Consider the following 19,842-nt stretch of genomic DNA (forward strand, 5'->3'; position numbering starts at 1 on the left):
GCAAATCAGTTTTGCTAGAACCAAAATAAAAATTTTTTGCATAGATTTTTTAATTACTTTATTAATTTTAAAAAAACTACACAAATTTCGGTAAGTATGTAATAGTCATTATATTACCAGATTTCAATTGCCCTTAACCTATTCGATATTAACATTACATGCGAGCAACTTTTTCAAAAATATTTGTTAAAGCTGTTATAGATTGAAATTTTAAAAAAAAGTTGTAGGCTAGATTTCATAAGAATTGGAGCAAATTTGCCTCTATAGCTACAACTTCAATTTTAAAAAAAATACGGGGATTCACTGTAGTACGGATTACGTATATATGCATCACCTCCTACATCAAGAAGCCTCCACACGATCTTTTATAAGTAGTCCGCGCAGACTGTTTAAAAAGTAAACCAGTTGTGCGCATGAACCCAAAACATTTTATAAAAGTAATTGAGAGAAATTTATCTTATATATTTGAGAATAGAATTTGTAGTGGTTGACAAGTGAATAAGGCAAACCAATAATATACGTAAATAAAATAAATTTTTAGTCATAAATTTGCTACCACTTTCTTATTTGAATTAGATTCTATATTAAATGACTCGTTCGGTTCGACTGACCGGACTACCTATAAAAAACCGTGCGGAGGCTTTCAGTTATAGGAAGCGTTGCGTCAGCACGAATGGATAATTTTTTAAAAAGAACGGAAACGAATAAGTTTTGGCATCAATTTTTTACCTTTCGTATGGTTTGCAGACATTTCATAAACGTATGTTTAGGTGATCCGTTTGCAATGCGTTTATCATTCGTCGCCAATTTGTGATTTCAGTTAGATGAAGAGGCAAGAGTTGCTTAGTAATGAGTGCTACATAGAATTATAGTTTTTTTGTCTCAATTTGAATAATAATTAACTACTTAAGTATTCAAAAGTTGTGGAAGTCTTTCCGCAAATAAATGTTTACAATCAAATAACTGTCTCGTTATTATTCATCACGGAAAGTTACAACGACCAGACAACAAAAAATCAATACGTTTTTAAATCTTTTTCTTCTCGTAGGCTATCTTACTTGATATTTTCCATTAATTTCGTTTATTTCAGACAAACTTTATGTACGCTTAAATATTTATTTTCAAACCTATTTAAGAACGCTTTATTTTAAAGACACGCATAATGCTCGTTAAATCACAGTCTTTCCGAAAACTCAATGATTGTTTCCGAAAACAGAAAGCAAATTATTTTAGAATATAATTATAGGTGGTTTTTTTTTAAGTATAATCATTAAAATAACTGTTATATACTAATTTGAAAAACTATGTAGTGCAAAAATGCATTTAACATGATATAAACTTGTTGCTTAAACTAATGATTCTCAATCTATTAATAAGGTGCATGTATTGCATGCTTGAAAAGATCATCTACAATGATCTTTTCAAGCATGCAGTTCTATGCTGGTCGAAACTATTAAAATTAAACTAGTAGTTAGAGAGTTATGGCATTTTTCATTTAATTTTGAATGAAACGATTTATTTTGATTTACGTCTGCATTATAAGTGAAAATATTTATTTCTAAAAATGAGAATGAGGTTATTTTTAAATTAAAGTTAAAGCTGGGGGGGGAGGGGGGGAGTATTTCGTAAGCATCAATAATTGGAATTTTTGTTTGATGTTTTAAAGCAAATTGGACAGCATTTTATAATCTCTCATAGGAAACTTCAATTACTGTTTAATATTATAAATCCTTTAAAAATAACTGTTGTTGATAATATTTAATTGTCGCAGAAATGATTTTCATTGGGGTAGCCTGGTTGGCAGGTCGCTGAACTCATGTTCGTGAGAATGAGAGTTCGAACCCTGCCGGCCGAAGACTCCCCTTGTAGTAAATGGTGACTGGTGCACGTTAAATCTGTCAGGTCATAAAATCATCCATGTTCCCATAGGAAATTATACTTCTGGGAGTACTGAATTGGAGATTGATTCTTCTTTGGTTTAGGTCAAAATTACGATTTGTAGATGTATAAATGTGTCCACCCTATAAACGGGTGTGGCAGAAGTTGAACTCTTGAACATAGATGGCACCACTAGTCTTAATGGCCTACGACAACAACAAACATTTTCATTGATGCATGTCTTTGGTAATTGCAAATTTTATTTTATCGAAAAAGCTATAAATCAAATGAGTAGTATGCGAAACGATATAAAATTTTATCTGTGCACTACAGATATTGGACTCATAACATCAATACCAATGGTCACATTTTTGCTAGATCAGTACAACTATTTGCATTTGCTGATGAATTGTTCGTTACCTTCCTGCCCTGAAAGAGGCATTTCTTGGCCTTGAGGTGGCTGCAAGGCAAATGGGCTTTTAACTTTAATGTAGAGAAAAGAAAATATATGTTATTCTCAAGAAACAGAGTCCCAGACCCCTATCTTGAAATAAATTCTTATATATTTGAAACAGTAGGGAGTTTTACTTACTTAGGACAAATTATTATCATTGACAACAGCATCCCTACCTTTATGGAATTAAAATTTCAATTTTAAGCAAAACAATACGCTGTATTTGAAAATGCTTATGCTGCTAATTGTGATTGTAACACATATTAATCTATATGCTTAAATTTTTTAAAATAGTGGTGATCAAAATCATTTAAAAATTAATTTTATAAAAGAAAATAATAGTATATATTTACTACCACTTTAAATATGAAAATAAAATTTTACGCCAAATGCGTAAAAGTTGGCAGGTAAACAGAATGACTTTTGATATAAAAAAACCGACTCTATCTGGCAAATAGGGCAATCGATGGGCTAAGAAGATTTCTTTCTAGAATTAAATCTAGGTTTCTTTCTCGAAAAACGAAGTTCTTAATACGTTCACTGCCAGACGAGAACAGGTGATTATGCTGTGTCTTTCATTAAAAAGTGGTAATCGATAAAAATAAAATTAAAGTTAACTTTTATTTCTTAAACAACTACTTTAGTTTTCAAAATTCACAATAACATTATTTCAATAAACAATGTGTTATTTTGGTGGGAAAATATCGTATTTTCTGAAAAATAGTTGGACGTTAATATACACCTTGCTACCACTTGATCTGTTTTTTCAGACACAAACTACTAGAAAGAATTTCGTCTCGCCCTGGCGCGGGATCGGCAGCGAAAGTGTTAATCTACAAAACTCTTGTCCGGCCTGTCTTGGTAAACGCTTCTGAAGCTTGGACAGTGACAAAACTGGAGAAAAATTGTATCGCAATATTTGAGAGAAAGATTTTGCGGAGTATACTTGGTGGTGCAAATGTGAAAACAATAACTGGAGAAGGCGATTTGACTTTGAACTGTTCAAGATTTATAAACAACCCGATATTATTAAATACATAAAAACAAATAGAATGAATTGGATGCCCCACGTGATTTGAATGAGTGATGACAATACAATAAAAAATATACTACTTTTTAGACCCACTGGAACAAGAAAGCGGGAAGGCCCCGTTTGAGAAGGGCTGACTCAGTGGAGTCTGATTTTCTTGCAATTAATGAAAAGAATTGGAGATAAAAGATAAATCGAAAGTCGTCCTGGAGAAATCTTCAGAGTAAGGTATTGGTGTATACGTGTGGGTTTTTAAAATGACATCATTTTAATCATGCAAAATTTGCATCATCCAAAATAAGAGTAGGAATCTAAAATCTCTTTATTTTTTCCAACACCACTGTAATTATAAATGCATTCTTATATAAATACCGCTATATCATAGAATGATTTCAAAATTGTTGGTATTAAAGCTAAAAAGAAACTATTAATTTCCTCTCCTCATTTTGATCGACGCAAATATTTCATGCGTGAAAATGACATTTCGAAAAGCATGATCTTTTAAATTGTGCTAACAGTCTTGCCATGTAATATCTTCCGAAAGATTTATTTCTAAAAGAAAGATCGTTTAGACAGAATTAGTACAGAAGTGTTTTCATCATTTTGTTCAATCTTGTGTGTATTGCACCATGCAGGACTTCCAACTACTACGTATTAACCTTTCGCGCCGACTGTCACAAATACGTGCCAACATGAAACCGTATCAATCAGGGTAAAAAGATAAAACTGGTAACCGAAGTAGTTCTTTAGCACTTTATTTGAGGGCGGGGTAATGAGAGTTTGCTTCATTCAATTCACCACTATTTAGTTCGAATTAAAAATTTTATAGTTACACTTTTATCAGGCATGGATTGGATGTGCTAGATTTAAAGTAAAAGCAAAAATTAAGCTACAGCTTTTTATTTTTAACCATCCTGATTCCTTACAAATGCATTTATGACTCTCCCGTCCCGAAAGAGTTAAGCAAAACAAATTATGGAGGGTAGACATTCAAAACACAGGGGCTTTCAGATTTTACCAACATTTCAAGCGCCTTACGAGGCAAGAAATATTGTTTCTTTTACTAGTACAACATTCACTATCAGCGAAAAATATTTTAAGTGGCGTTGGTTATGAGCTTTTAAACCATTAATATATAGTGGTGCGGAAAATAAATTCAAATGAATAAAAAATAATAGATTAAAACAACATAACCTAAGGTGCGACTAGAATAATTTTTTACAAAAAGCGCCCTGCACTATATATGATTAAATGCTTTCCCATCAGACGTTGTTTTACGGGTGATCTTCAAAGTCCTTACACCAAGCTAAGAAAAGAGTCACAGTTTGAGAGCTTAGATGAGAAGCAAAGCGTTAATTTTAAATTATATACGTTATTATGCCTAAAAATCTAACTAAAGTTTAAACGGACGAACGGCTTAAGTGACAAAAATAATTAATCTTTAAAAGAATCATTGCTGGATTATGTGATGAGATAGTTTCAACCAGATGAAAAACATAAATATATATGTATAGTTCTCATAATTTTCTATTTTATAAGCCGCAGCGGTGAATATAATTTCCAAATATTTAAAAAAAAATACATAAAATGCTTTTCTTTTTCACAAAGCTATAATTTTTCTATATATTGATGCCTAACACCGCTTTCGTAATCAACATCGGAGTTATTTTTTTAAGATTTCGTCCAGAACTTTTTATTTTGGTAAGCATCACAGCCATCAATAATAGTTGGAATGTCAGCGATACTTGCTGGATGGCTCAAGTGTATCAAAAGATTGATGCCCGCTGCTTTGGAATATCGGTTGGATAGCCACAACATTTTAAGTTGCAAAAAATGCATCAACTCATATTTGTCCTCTTTTGCTCCCAATCGCTTGAATTCCAGCCAATATATATGTTACTGTGAAAGACCGAAATTGGTGATTGTTGACTTCCACCGGTGAATGTTGACAATCACGTAGTCGCATTGGTAAATGTCGGAAATATATAATAGTAATAATAGTGCCAGTGCTCGGTATACATTTGCCCGATATGCCCTACATCAATGTTTTTTAAATGTCAAGTGCCACTGACCTGTATGCATTTAACCGATCATCGATGTTTGTTCTATCCTAGATTAAAATGTCGAGTAAATCGAATTCACCAAAGCGACTATGAGATTGTTGGCATTCACCAGTGACAGTCGACATTTTCTTGATTAATGTCATTCACGGTAGCATATATTTCAGCCAAAATTATTTTCCTTCTTCATTACTCACATTTGGAAGAAAATTGACTGTCTTTCGTAGATGTCATTTTTTTCTGCATTATTCGGAAGATCGTGCTTTTCTATGAAAAATTAATTCTGTTTTAAAACTATGACTAATTTTATAATAATAACCGATCGCGAAGGGTTAAATATATCCTATTTAGTATGTTTGTGATTTCTATGAATAGTTTTCTTTAGTGAGTTCTCAAGAACTGCCTTTAAAACTAGGCAGTACATTGGCATATCTAGATTATCATCGATATAATTAAAACAAACATTTGAATTGCCAGTATTAAAATTCACTTACACGTTGAACGCCACGCTAATTTTACAAGTCTTGCCCGTCAGGACACAACGGTAAATAACTACAAACTAAATTTGCAAATATTAGACAGATTTTGCTAGTTCTTAAAAGGTTTAGCTTGAAAAATATAATAAAAGTGAGGAATTATATAAGCCTACGAATTGTAAAGAAATAGTGATGGATAAAAACCTAGTAAATTGAATTTATTAAACCATGAATCACAATAATTAAGTAAATTTTGAATAAATTTTCTGCATTTCCATAAAAGAATGCAAATTTTACAGTTCTATATCATGTTATACGCTGTCAGCCAGCTGTTTTTCGCTGCCTATGAGAAAGGTCAGAGTCAGCTACCGGTGGTTAACGCAGCCTAAATGTAATTTCAGTGTCAGCCGCCGGTGGTTGACGCAGCCTAAATGGAAAGTCTAGTGTCAGCCACCGATGGCTGAGGCGGCGCTCAACGTGTTAAAGAATTATAATTTTAAAAATATTTTTATTGTAATGCTCCATTGAGCTTTAGAAAAGTGAGGCTTATTGGGCTACTGTCTCGCTGGTCTTACTCTTACAACGGCTCCTCATTTGAAAATTTTGATAATTTAATTTTAAGTCTCCTTCATATGATTGCTTGTCATTAGGAATATTTAGAAAACTATAACTCTTCATTAGGCGATTTTTAATTGAGTACTTATTAGTTGAAGTGTAAATGATTTTTCCAACCATTTTCATTTGGCAACGTCTAATTCCGTCACCTTCTATCTCTCTTTATGTTCTTCATTTATTGAAGTAACGAAGATACTAAACAGTGAGGAGAAACGGTAGTTTTAGTGAGTAAAATATTGGAAATGCTCTAATATCTGAAACGTGATAAATTGAAAAGCACTAATTAATCACGCCATAATTAAATTTTAAGCACCATTAATAAGTTTCTCCCAGTTTTCGAGAAACACGTATCAGAGAATAATCCGCTGAGAAAATGTACCGGATATTTTCTCCTGAGAGACATTTATGATTATTTAATTGGACGTTGAAGTAAATAATAAAACTAAGAATCATTTTTAATCTATTTTATATTTCATTTTATCTCCAATTAGGAATAAAGCAAACATTATTTTTTAGATCAATTTTACTTTAAGTGTTCTTTTTTATGGAATATTTTATTTTCTGCGGCAAAATAAATGATTACATATTTAGTTTAGAAACATTACGAAAACAGTTTATAAAAACAAGAATTATCTTCCAGCAATTAAATATATTTAATTATGAGTTACCATCTTTATGCATACTCTGCCATCATTAATATTTTACTGTTTGTTCTAGTATTAAAAAATTGCGTTATATCATCAAACTAATGTAATTTTTTCGCCTATGAAATAAATTAAAAAAAAATAGTAATGGTATAATTTTTTTTCTATTTAATAGGATGTTTAAAGCTTACATCAAATAAAATAATATTTATTCCTCAGATTTACAAAGAAATCATTTTAAAGAATCTTGAATTTATCTCTTTCCTCAGTTATTGTTTTTAATGCCACTTGCCAATGCTAGCAAGCCTGCTTGGTCAGACCAAGCGAATTTTAGGTAGGGGGTGCTTTTCTTCTTTTTACAGTAGCACCATCTATGGTCAATACGACGTCTGCCACACACGCGTCACTGCCTGTTTACAGGGCGGACCCATTCATACATTCATCCATAGATCGTAATTTTGACCTGAATCAGAGAACGACCCATTTCCAATTTAGTTCCCCCAGATGTATGATTTGCTATGGGAGCTTGGAGGACTTTGTGACCTGACAGATTGAACGTGCACCAGTCAGCATTTACTGTACCGGATGGCATCGAAGTGACGATCTCTGGGAGGGGGACCAAATGCCCTACTGATCAGGCTGTTCCGTTTCTCTTACCTCTTCTTAAATATACTATTTGTAGAATAAATAAATAAGAATTATTCTTCAGATAGTGTAATTTTAAAATATTAGCAAAATTACAAAAAAATTTCAGGAGTATTAGTTATAAAAAAAATATTTTGAATTGTTGCAATCAGAAAATTTATCTATATCATTGAGATATTACTCTACATCTAACATATCTACGATCTATGATACTCTAGATCAGCGGTTCCCAATTTTTTTGTCGGTTGCGGAACCCTAAGTGATCGAGATTCTTTTCGTGGAATCCCGAGACTTAATGAATAAATTTCATCAGCAATTGTTAATGCACGAATTAACGAAATACTGTTTATTACTTTGATAAAGTATAATAATCTTATTTGTACTAATTGTTTTGAATATATTTGATGAATGAATGAAGAATAAAATTTTTTTATCATATCGTTTTGTCAACATGAGTCTTAAAAATCGGTTTTTAATTTCAGACCGTCGAATTCTCAGGTCTGGAGTGCAATTTAATCGAGTTTTTAATTGGATTTTAATGTAGGAATAAACAGAAAATGAATGAGATGAAATATAGATTGCATTAAAATAAAAACGAAAAAGGAAGAAAATAAATGTCGAGAAAGGTTGTTAGCGAAACACATTGTTGAATTTGGTCATTTTTATTCGAATCGAAAATACTAAAGGAATTTTTCATATATGAATATCCTTTTTATAATTCATTTACTATATTGTTATTAATAACACATTGCTTTGAAATTTCCTTCTTTACAAGCATTTTGATTAAATAATTTCATAAAAATAATGGAAATATTAAATAAATGATGGATTATTAATTGGATATAAATTTTTCAAAAATCATCATTGGTTAAAAAAACTCGTAACTCTCAGAACCCCTGTGTAACACTTCCATGGAACCCTAGGGTGTCGTGGAACCTGATAAAGGAACCCCTGATCTATATAATCCACTTTTACAGAAATTCAGTTTTATTTCCAAGTATAAAGGACGATTCAAAAACCACTATCTCGTCTATACTTTGCTTTTTATTTCTCTGGCAGTCAAACTGTTCAGAAAACTCAATGCATAATAAAATACAAATAAAAAGTATAAATCAACGAAATGGCGCTGAGAGTTGAATCGTAGCCTGTGCGTGACAGATTTAATTTTCCGGTGACATTTAACGCCGGAAGGAATGTGTCACTATCGCTTTTGATTTGTCATCCTTTTTGTTATTTCCAGTTTTGCAGCATATTATTTTTAAATGTTACATTCCAACTTGGATTGGCTGCGTCTTTAAATGAGTTTTATCGGTAAAATAATAATTTTAAATAATGTAATCAACTTAATTAACTACGTTTTGAAAACTCATTGTCATTAATTATCTCTTTAAAATAACACTTATAAGAGAATACCAAAAACAATCGACAATCAGATGAAATAAAAATTGCTGCTTGGTTATTTTTTCATTACAGTGTTCATTAAATACTTAAAACAATTTTAATTTACATTAGAGTGTTCTCACTTTCTCTAGAAAATAAAAATATCTATGATTTATAAAAATTTTATATTTTGTTAAAATTTTGTACTAAAACAAACGCATAGCTGTAGTTCTTCACACTTCTTGGTTAAGATTATTTGTAGTGGTAGTGATATGACAATTATTTTTAAAATTGGGAACAGGAAGTAATTTAATTATATAACACTTAATATCTTTTAAACATTTTATTAGGACTTTATTTATATTTAACACTTTGCAATTACAAATAAATTATCTACCAATCTGAATGTTAAAATTTTTTACACTTTAATGTCTAGTAACCACTTTATTTAACACTAGGTTGACGGGACGCGTCATTTTGACGGATTTCGACTTTTGTAAGGAAAATTATAAAACCTTTTTGAATTTTTATTTTATCTCTTGTAATGACTTTTAACCATTGATCGAAGTAAATATATATTAAATGCTATTTACCTCAAAAGCGTTGAAATATTGAAATTCTCTACGTGGTATACCTATGTCTACGGATATGCATCCATTTGACGCGATCATAATTTAGACAAAAGTTTAAGTAAACAAGCAATTATCACATCAATAATAAATAGGAATGCACCGACAATACTTCGATTCGTTATCTCAAATAAAACAAGTGATAAACAACTGTTGCCGATAAGCAATAATAGAAAGAACAAACGCAGAGTGTCAGATTTTGAAGGTTTCAGTTGCTTAGTTCGAGTATTGAAACATAAAATACTAGAATATTTCATAAATATATATCTCATATATTCATTTTTGTTCTTATCGTATACATATACATTGGTTTCTAAGTGAAGAGATGCCAAGCCAACTGCTCCAGACACGCGAAAATTATTAAAAATATAGGTAAATAACAACTAAGTTATTTTGAAATATGAAGTAGTGAATTATATAAGCCTACGAATTATTAACAAATAGTGGTGGATAAAAATCTACTAAATTGAATTTATTAAATTAAGAATCGCAATTCTTGGCCCTCGAAAGTTGTAGTTCAGTGGAAGAAGTAAATAACTACATCCAAGGTTGAACATAGGTTTTATGAACATGTTGGTTGGACTTTCAGCTCTCCCGGATCCCTGGGTAATTGTTCTTTTCCCTCTACTTTTATTATGGACTTCGCAACACCACATGTAAATAAGTACATGCATAAATTTCTTAAATTATTATTAAATTATAAAAAAACGGATAAGTCTGCTAAGTTTTCACTGAAAATCTAGTATTTCGAAATTTCCTTTAGAATAACATTTGTGCCCGGTGTTAATCCACTAGTGAGATTAGACTGAGTGATTTAGTAACTTTTACTGGAAAAAAAAGTAATTTATTAAAAAAAAACGAGTAATTTCTTTCAAAAAAAAAGCAATGCAACTATGACTTCTCAGGAATGCTATATTGTATGCAACTAAACAATGAATACCTCTTGATTAAATCTAACTTCTAGATCAAACGGTTTAGATCTCCCATTTTTAAGAATCTTAGCTATCCGGTCTTACCCCGCTTTCCCCTTTAAGTACTAACGCAACAATAAGTACAAATAACTACTCAGTTATTCAAAATTCACAAAAAAGTTTATTTGGTTTTGCATTTTTCAAACGCACCTTTAAGCTAATTAACGATTTCTTTCTTTACTTAAAATGTAAGAATATGTCGTGCTGAATAGCAAAATTCTCTTTTAATTAAAAAAAAAATTTCTCTGCATCCCCATTTTTGACAGATCTAAGTGAAAAATGTACCGCTTATACTGTACTGAGAGAAATTTATGCCTATTGTCATAAACCTCTTCAGCTTTCAAATAGTGTAGTAATCGAGTCAAATTTTAAAACTTTAATTTATTGATTTTGGTAAAAAAATCTTCACCAAAAGGCTTCACCGTTTCAATACTAATGTTCCATTTTTGCAGGGAAGCCCCTGGAGACTAAATGTGTAAAATGTGGTAGAATTTATTTCTTAATTATTCATAACTTCAATTTTTCAATCGTAACTACCACTATTACTAACATTTCAAGTTATTCACTTTCAAAAAATCATTTTCTTAGCTAGTTTATCCCAGTGAGATCTATTTTTATTTTCAAGACTCTCAAGTTAAATTCACTGAACTTTTCACAGCAGAACTTTTCACTTATGTCAAATCAAATCACATTAGAAGTTATTTTCTGATAATATAGCCAATTTATGCATATATATTTATCAACTTACGCTCGTTAAATTCTTTTGCAAATTCTATTGTATTTCTCTGATAAAATATATTTACTGCATTTTCTCCAAATATGTTATTTTATCATGTATCAAGGTATGATTCATCTATATTCATCAATTATGTCTTTTATTTTTCAAAAATCAATTATTGTACATATCAAATCATGTTTTATCTTTATTTTTAATTTAAGTCTACAATCAATATTTCTAGTGTTATGTAAAAACGTCAATTTGTCAGATTGAATTTTTTCATTGTTTTATCATTTCTCAAGCAAACGGCTTGATTTTTTTTGCTACCACAATGTTTGCCAAACCAATGTATTTTACCTTACTGTATGTAATTTAGTGATGAATGGGATAAGGTGCTCAGTTTATTTAAATAAAGCAAGCAAGCTTACCTAGTTCAATATTTTACAATTTATAAATGTCGTTTAACAGCCCACCCAGTTTTCGGATCCACGACTTCTAAAGTTCCGTAGCCTTAAAATTTTGAATCCAATACAGAAGACAAGGGAACTTTTGGATCAAGTACTTGGAGAAATTTGTCTTCTTGGTGGACTTTTTGATGGCACTAACCCGGATTTGCGTTACATGTAGGGGAAAACCACGGGAACCACACACGGCTAGCCTGACAGCAAAGAGACTCTACCACATGATCCGTCTACCGCTGAGGATATTTCACGTCAGCACTGTGGTCGGTGAAAGCCGGCTACGGATTCATATCGACCAGCCATATCCGGGATTCGAACCAGGATCACCTTATTGGATGGCGAAAGCTCTATCCCCTGAACTATCGCGGTGCAAACTAGTTCCATAGTAAACATTAGCAAAATCTGTTAATATTAATCTCTATGAATAAAGTTTTGAATTACAGTAATCATCAAATGTTGCACATTTAGTCGCCTCTGACAAACCTGTTTTTAGAAAATGCTTCTTTTTCAAAATATTAACAGCTTGCAACTAAAATCTTACAATTGAAAAACGGAGCATTCCAATCAAGCAAAATTTATTAATTACATGATATTATATATCATTTGTTATATAATCTCTTAGTAAACGTTCCTTCCTGTAAAGTACATAGTAAAGTTCCGAGTAAAGTACATTTTTGTCATTGTTACCAGTGGTTGCATTTTTGAGCAAAACTAGTGGATAACTGAAGAAAATTTACACTTAATTTATATGCTTATTATTTATTTACTTGCTCTCACGTAGTAATTCCAGGAATGTAAATGTTTAAGAAGAAGTAGCAGATTATTAAATTCCACTGACTTTTCTTTTACAGGGCAATATATGGCACCAACTTCTATCATTCAATTTCATCTTAGAAATAGTCAACAATGTACCTTTTGTAGCCACGGTAAGACAACACTTTTTACAATTTTTTCTTTGTAAATTTGCTTTTTGGAAATTTGTGATCCATTTGTAGATAGCTCAGTTCAAAAGATCTGCTTCTTTATTCAAACGAGAAAAAAAAAGCAATATCACTAGTTGTTTTTACTTGTATTGATTCCTTATTTTTAATTACTTCAATTACAATAAATTGACTTATTAATAAAAATTTTCTTAAAGATCTTAATCTATTTTAAAATTCTTGACCGAAATGAAGAATTAAATTGTAATTTTTTGATTTTAAATGACCTTACTATACTTGTTTAACTAGAACGTTGTGAGAACTCAAAAATAAAAAAAGATTTTTTTGGGTATTTCAAACTATTTTTAAAATCTATTTTCCACGTTTCTTTCTTTGTGTTTTTTAAATAATATTTCTATTATATATTGTTTTTTATTTAAGAACTTCTAGTAAACGTACACTTTTTATTTACTCAATGCTAATGGCAATAACTAAAAGTTTTGTTTCCTATATTTTATCATGTTGATTATTTACACAATGCTTAAGTAATAGGCACAAAATTTTATTGAAAAATTTTGCTTTACATGTAAAAAATAGGCTGGGTTTATAAAGAACTTTAATATCGTTGCTATTTAATTGCATATCTTATAAATTTACCAAAATTTCTCTCACAGTTTATTAATTGTCTATTTGTATTTCCTTACACAAATTGAAGAACAGAGTTTATATTAACAAATGTTAGGAAATAGCAAGTGAAATTTCAGGTTTATTATAGGCTGAGTTTAACACAAGCAACGAAAATTTAGTGGTCCAATATGACCACCTAGATATTCTTTTGGTGGTCCAAAACTTACTATGGTATATAAACTTGAGAAGAAAAAAAATTAATGCAGAACACAATTTATAAATTTGGAATTTTTGTATAATTTGAAATAAAAAATATAAATATATAAATTTGAGATTAAAAACTTTTGTGCCTGAAACTTTTAGTTATTATATTTTAATAAAAAGCATTTGAATTCCATGCCACTCACACAACACAAAAAATAACCCAACAATTTATTTTAAATGCAGGGAATATGATGCAAAAATTATATTATATTTTATGCCATTAATATTAATCTGCTGTGTTTATAGTAAAAATTATGTCATATTTTTTAATATGCTAAATTTGCGTGATATTTTTCGTGACATTTTACCATTTCGCAAATTCTAAACATATTTCGACGACAAATTTATCGTCCATGCGAATGATTCAGCGATATTTGCAGAACATTTGGCAACGATTGTCGCTTTGTCACCATAGTGGCGTGAAGCTTAGGGATGTTAAAATTTAATTGTAGTTGTATTTATAGAACTCTAATATTATTTGTGTATTACATCTAATTACATCTAATTTTTAACTATTTTTTTTTTTTTTTTTTTTTTGTAGATTTTCTGGTCACCTCTTCGAAACCTTTTTATCCCGAGTTTTCTCAATTGTTGGCTCGCCAAATTTGCTTTAGAGCATATGTTTGTAAGTAACACATTATTTTTTTATTATTCTAATTTAATTAAATAAACAGTTAACACTTTTGCTGTTTCTGACAACAATCGTAGTTTATGTTAATAAAGCTGGAAAAAGTTTAGTGGTTAGACAAAATTACGGAAACTCTTCTATACTAACTCTACGTAAACGTAAATTAGCTTCCTTTTGGCAGTAAATGATTTGGAAGATTTTACGCGGAAAAATTGTTGGCACAATTTTAAACATCATGCTTGAAGCCTTAAAAAATCGAGTCGTTTTAGTCTTGCAAACAAAACACATCGAACAAAGAACATGGGAAGTTAAGACTTTCTTTCTTTTCTTTTTCAATATCATTACATTTAAAAATGAATATTAATATAAATAATGTAATCCTATAGAATTATTTCAAAATGGCTGGTATTAATGATAGTTGGATGTTACAATAGATCCTCGATAGATTGTTTCTCAAAAGAACATTCTATTCGAACGTTAGATATGGGAAAACGACGAATGTGGATTAATATAAAATAATCACATATTTGAAATGTAATCAATTTACGTGCGTAAAAGTATGAAAAATATTAATCTCATCAGAATAATAAAGTAATAAATTTACATAAAGTATAAAAAAATTTAATTGAAAAAAGTATATATTTGTGGCAAAAATATTTACGATATGATGCAAAAATGAGAAAACGCAATTATTTCTTAAATAGTTTCAGAAATTTAAGTCTGAGCATGCTTTTTTTCAAACAAACAATAACTATTGAAACAGATTCAAATGCTTTCGATACTAATTTTTTCAGTAAATTAGCGTGAATGCAGATAGTTCCTCGTTGATTCAAAGACTTTGAGGCCTTCCACACTAATTCATCTGTAAATTAGTGTGATTATAGAAAGTTTCTAATTGATTTAAAGGTTTTGACGCATTCTGTGTTGTTTATGATTCTGCATTCACCGTTATCATTGCCACTTTTTCAGTTTCTACAAAAAAAAAAATTTCAATCAACATCACACCACCAAGTTTCATCATTGAGTATTGTCGTTTGTACGAATTACAAACTAATTGGAATATCCATATTCGAACTAATAAGACTGCATTGCATGTATTTTCAATAAAACATCGCGGGGAATAGTTGTTAGTTCGAATTACCCGCTAACTGGAACTAATAATAGACCTGGAACTAATAATTGTACCACACGCATCTTCATGTAATGTTTATGTTAGAAAAACTAATTGAAAAATGTGAAGTGTGGAGCCTATCGATAAAGTATTTGCTTAATCGTATATTGTTGACTTCAGAGTTAAGTTCAATGCATGTATATAGAAGCTAGGCGTGTATTTATGTTATTCCATATTGCACATCATGTCACGACGATATTAAATTGAACGACAAATGGAAAGGATTTAGTCTCCGGTGTTGAAATCATTTCGGGAATTGCAATCTGTAGCAGTTCAGATCGATACAGAAGCCATCATAAATGAAGGGGATTGGAATACGGCCAAAATGCCTTGAAGCGTCCATTCAATATATCGAAGGAAATGCCGTGTATACTCCATTATACAACATACAGCTTTCGTAAGACCATTCAGTTAGTCTTAATATTAACTTAGCGTGGTTTGCTTCTTTTTTTTATTCTTTTGTTTAATACGTTTTTTAGTTGATACACTCCGCGGAGATTTGTCTGAAATGTGTTGGAATAAATTTTTCTCTAGGTTTTTGTTTACTCTGTTTGGTGCTAAAGCAGGACGTTTTGGACATGACAATTCTGTCCAGTTAATTCTTCATTCACTTATCGCTTCGGCTTTTTTTACTCATATATTTCTTTCAAAAAATTATCAAATATTGAAAACATTAATTTTCCCACAGTCCTCCTTACTTTTAAAGAAACAGATACATTATTTTTTTTCTCACAATAGAGCTACTTAACCAGGGTAAAACTGTTAAAGGGCGTTTTTAAAAATGTTTCATTTTTAAAAACGCTCTAAGCGATTAGGGGTTATCCACAAATTTAATTTTGTACTATTATGCAAGATTTATAAAAAGTGTGACTAGTATTGTGGAGGATCATCCCCCATAAACGCAAGTTTTCTTTCCTTATTCCACCGTATTTTCGTTTTCGGACGATTATGGCATGGTATTATCATTTGCTATTAATCTTGTCTTGTGATACAAAATACAATTTGTGGAAAACCCCTGATCATCTTGAATCTTTTAAAAAGTACGAAAACTACTTAGAGAATTGCTTGAAACTTTTTAAATTTTAAAGTTACTCAAATCAAACTTTTTTTACTAGTTGCCAAATACAAAACCTTACAAAATGAAGAAATATATTAAATTTTTTTGGCGCATGAGCCGTATAAAAGAACTACCTTAAAAACTTATATCTTGTGATGATTTTAACGAAGTTGTTTTAAAATTAAAAAAAAAAAATTGTAATTATCTTTAAATTGCTCCAAAAATTTTGTTTGAGTCCATTGAATATTTATAAAGTTATAGCAAAAAGCTTAGTGTTTTTATAAAAATGTACGAAGCTCGATAAATATTTACTGTAGGTTTACGAAATTTTATGCGATTACTAAAAATAACAACTAAAGTAATCGATGCAAGTTACAAGCTTCTTGCTTGATTTTCTGGCATAGGGTGTTAAAACATTATTTGTTTTACTTCGTAATTTATTGTCGGTTTCCCGAACCTCTGAAAACTATAAATCTTATTTCTAAGTATGAAACACTGCATTAACTTAACATCTCTAAAGTTGTAAAATAACCCTTTAATTACTTTTAGAGAAATTTAAAAAACTGCCAAAATCTCTCTCTCTCTCTATATATATATACAGGGCTGAAAATTTTTACGCTTTTAAAAACATAAGCTTTTGACTTCATGACTTACTAATTATATCGCTTCCTAGAATCGATGAATCAGTTAGTAGCGCTCAGGTCTGAAAGCGGGATGGAAAAGTGAAAATACTGGTAGAAGACATATTTCAATATCAGATAACATTCGGGAGGAGTTAATCTATTCTCAACAAAAACAATTCACTGTGAGGAAATTTATCACGGCGAAGAAACAATTCAATATAAAAATTGCATCCCTTAAAAACAATTGGTAGTTATGGATTTTTATCATTCCCGGAAAAAAATTAAAGAATGAAATTTATTTGTCACCAGTTTTTACTCTTTTCCGTCTCAATATATATGGACTTTCAGCCCTGGTAGTGCTTCGCGACAAAATTCGAGACATCCACCACATTACGCTTTTTGAAAAATAATTTACAGAGTGGTAGACAATCAAAAACAATATTAATTTGTGAGCATTTTGAAAACCTGGTCTCAAAAAAGCTAAAATAAAACTTTTTCTTTGAAATTTTGAATAATTTACGTGTAGAATGGAGGAAAATAACTTTAAATAAAGTTTTCTAAACAAAGTATCATACATTAAAATATAAGCTTTGCTATCAGTGGAAGAAATGTTCCACAAAACGTTAAAAGTTGGCATTCCATTGTAATTACTCCATTCCACACTTCTGTTGCGAAAACACCACATTTTGTAGTGATGCAAGAATTACCTTTATTAAAAAATGGTAGAATAGTGATGGCTTAAAATACTGTAATTCAGTAATTTGAAATAACCGGCCAGCTAGTCGAGCGGTTAGCGTGCCTGACTGCGAAGCCAATGGTTGCGGGTTCGAATCTCACTCAAAACATAGATGTTTCTCACTGTGTGTTGTTCTGCGAATGTGTGACCCACCCTACGAACTGGTACCTGTGGCAGCGTGGCGAGGGTAATGTTGCTCGTCTCCGTGACTTAGGCTCACAGGTGACCACTGGGTAACGTTAATTGAGCAACACGTCCGGCATCTTCCGAGGTGAAGAACGGTAGTTAAGTATCTGCCGTTGAAAAATAATTATGAGTTTAATTATTAGCTTTTCTAATTATATTATTAATTTAGTGCTGTGAAAAAAAAATTTGTCTTTCCAATAACAACTACTAGAAAGGAATAAATGATATACCAGAGTTATTTTACTTTTGAATATAAATTTCAAAACATAATGTACTTAAACTAGACTTACAATTAGACGGAGAGACTTATAGTTAAGCTATTTCATTTATAGCTAGCTTTTGGAATGAATCAAATAAGTTTTTATTATTCTAAATTAAAACTATTCATCACTATTTATTTCTTCTCCGAAAAAAAAATCAGTTCTATTCAGGCAGTTATAAACTTTAAATTTTTACCCCAAAGCAAGAGAAGATGAAATGATTTTCGTTGCAGTTTCTACTATTTTCCGTTCATATATATTAACTAATTTTTCAGTTCTGACTTAGAATCAACGATTTTTTGTTGTTGATATTCTTTGAATTCGAATTTCTGGTATTAAAACCGTGCTTCGAGTTAATCACTTTTAAATTGCAAGTAATTTTTCTTCGCGATGCTTTTAGAGTTTTTTTTCTTTCTATCCTGTGCAAGGTGTCAAAATATCTGCCCAAGTCCGGCATTTATATATCGACCTTCTTTCTGCGAAAAACATTAAAGTCACGAATGTTACACTTCATGGTCAATTAGAGTCTTCCTGAAACATTCCATTAGCAACATTCGATATTTGTGTTGACACGGAATCCCAGTTTCTGTTTCATTTTCTTTTTATTAAAACAAAAAAATAGAAAAGAATTTCGGAATTTTCGCATAGAGATCAAGTGATACAACAACTGTTTATTCGAATGATGTTAATTAAAAAAAATGTCTTGTGAGCACAACAACTATTAAGTTGTTAAACATTCTTTTAAATAAACTTTAATTACCACTTTCTTTTCTTGTTAGTTTTGACTCTAGAGCTCTGACTAATTTCAAAATATATTAAATTGTTTGATTTAGTGTGTTTCTCTTGGAGAATATATTTCAAAATTTTTCAATTTGAAGTAAATGAAGAAGCGGAAAAAGGAAAGAACCAATAACAAAATGTGACATTTTTATCTTGAGTGAAGTTTTATATTATATATATCATGGGAAAATCATATAACTTTTAGAGAAAAGTTTCTCAAGACAAGAGCTAACATGGTGATTACGATACTATTCAAATGCAGATTAAAAAAAATTTACATTTGTTATTTTGCTTTAAAAAATGGCCATAACGAGTTTGAACGGGCAGTGGAGAATACGCGGCAATCAAGTTAGAAGTTGAAAAGTGGCATGCGAAAAATAATAAAATCTGTTTGTCTCTAGTTGATAGAAACATAATAATTCTCTGTATAGCAGCATTACAAAATTTCATGAGCCTGGGATAGCCTGGTTAGAAGGGTGTTGGGCTCATACCGAGAGGTTGTGAGTTCGATCCCCATCGGCCGAAGACTTCCGGGGTAGTAAATGGTGATTGGCGCACGTTGAATCTGTCAGGTCACAAAGTCCTCCACTTCACCATTTAAAAAATTGTACCTCTGCCGTTACTAAATT

General features: G+C 30.7%; 1 protein-coding gene across 1 annotated transcript in view; it reads left to right on the forward strand.

Moving 5' to 3' along the window:
- LOC107451644 (potassium channel subfamily T member 2-like) overlaps positions 1–19,842 on the forward strand; it is a 388,964-nt gene that overhangs the window by 201,553 nt on the left and 167,569 nt on the right. The window contains exons 8-9 of the mRNA XM_071181980.2: positions 12,813–12,887; positions 14,314–14,397. Coding sequence (XP_071038081.2) covers positions 12,813–12,887; positions 14,314–14,397 — 159 coding nt within the window. The remainder of the gene's footprint in view (positions 1–12,812; positions 12,888–14,313; positions 14,398–19,842) is intronic.

This window comes from Parasteatoda tepidariorum, chromosome 4, assembly GCF_982258835.1.
Source record: "Parasteatoda tepidariorum strain Cologne lab strain chromosome 4, Ptep-v5.0, whole genome shotgun sequence".
Classification (NCBI taxonomy): Eukaryota; Metazoa; Arthropoda; class Arachnida; order Araneae; family Theridiidae; genus Parasteatoda; species Parasteatoda tepidariorum.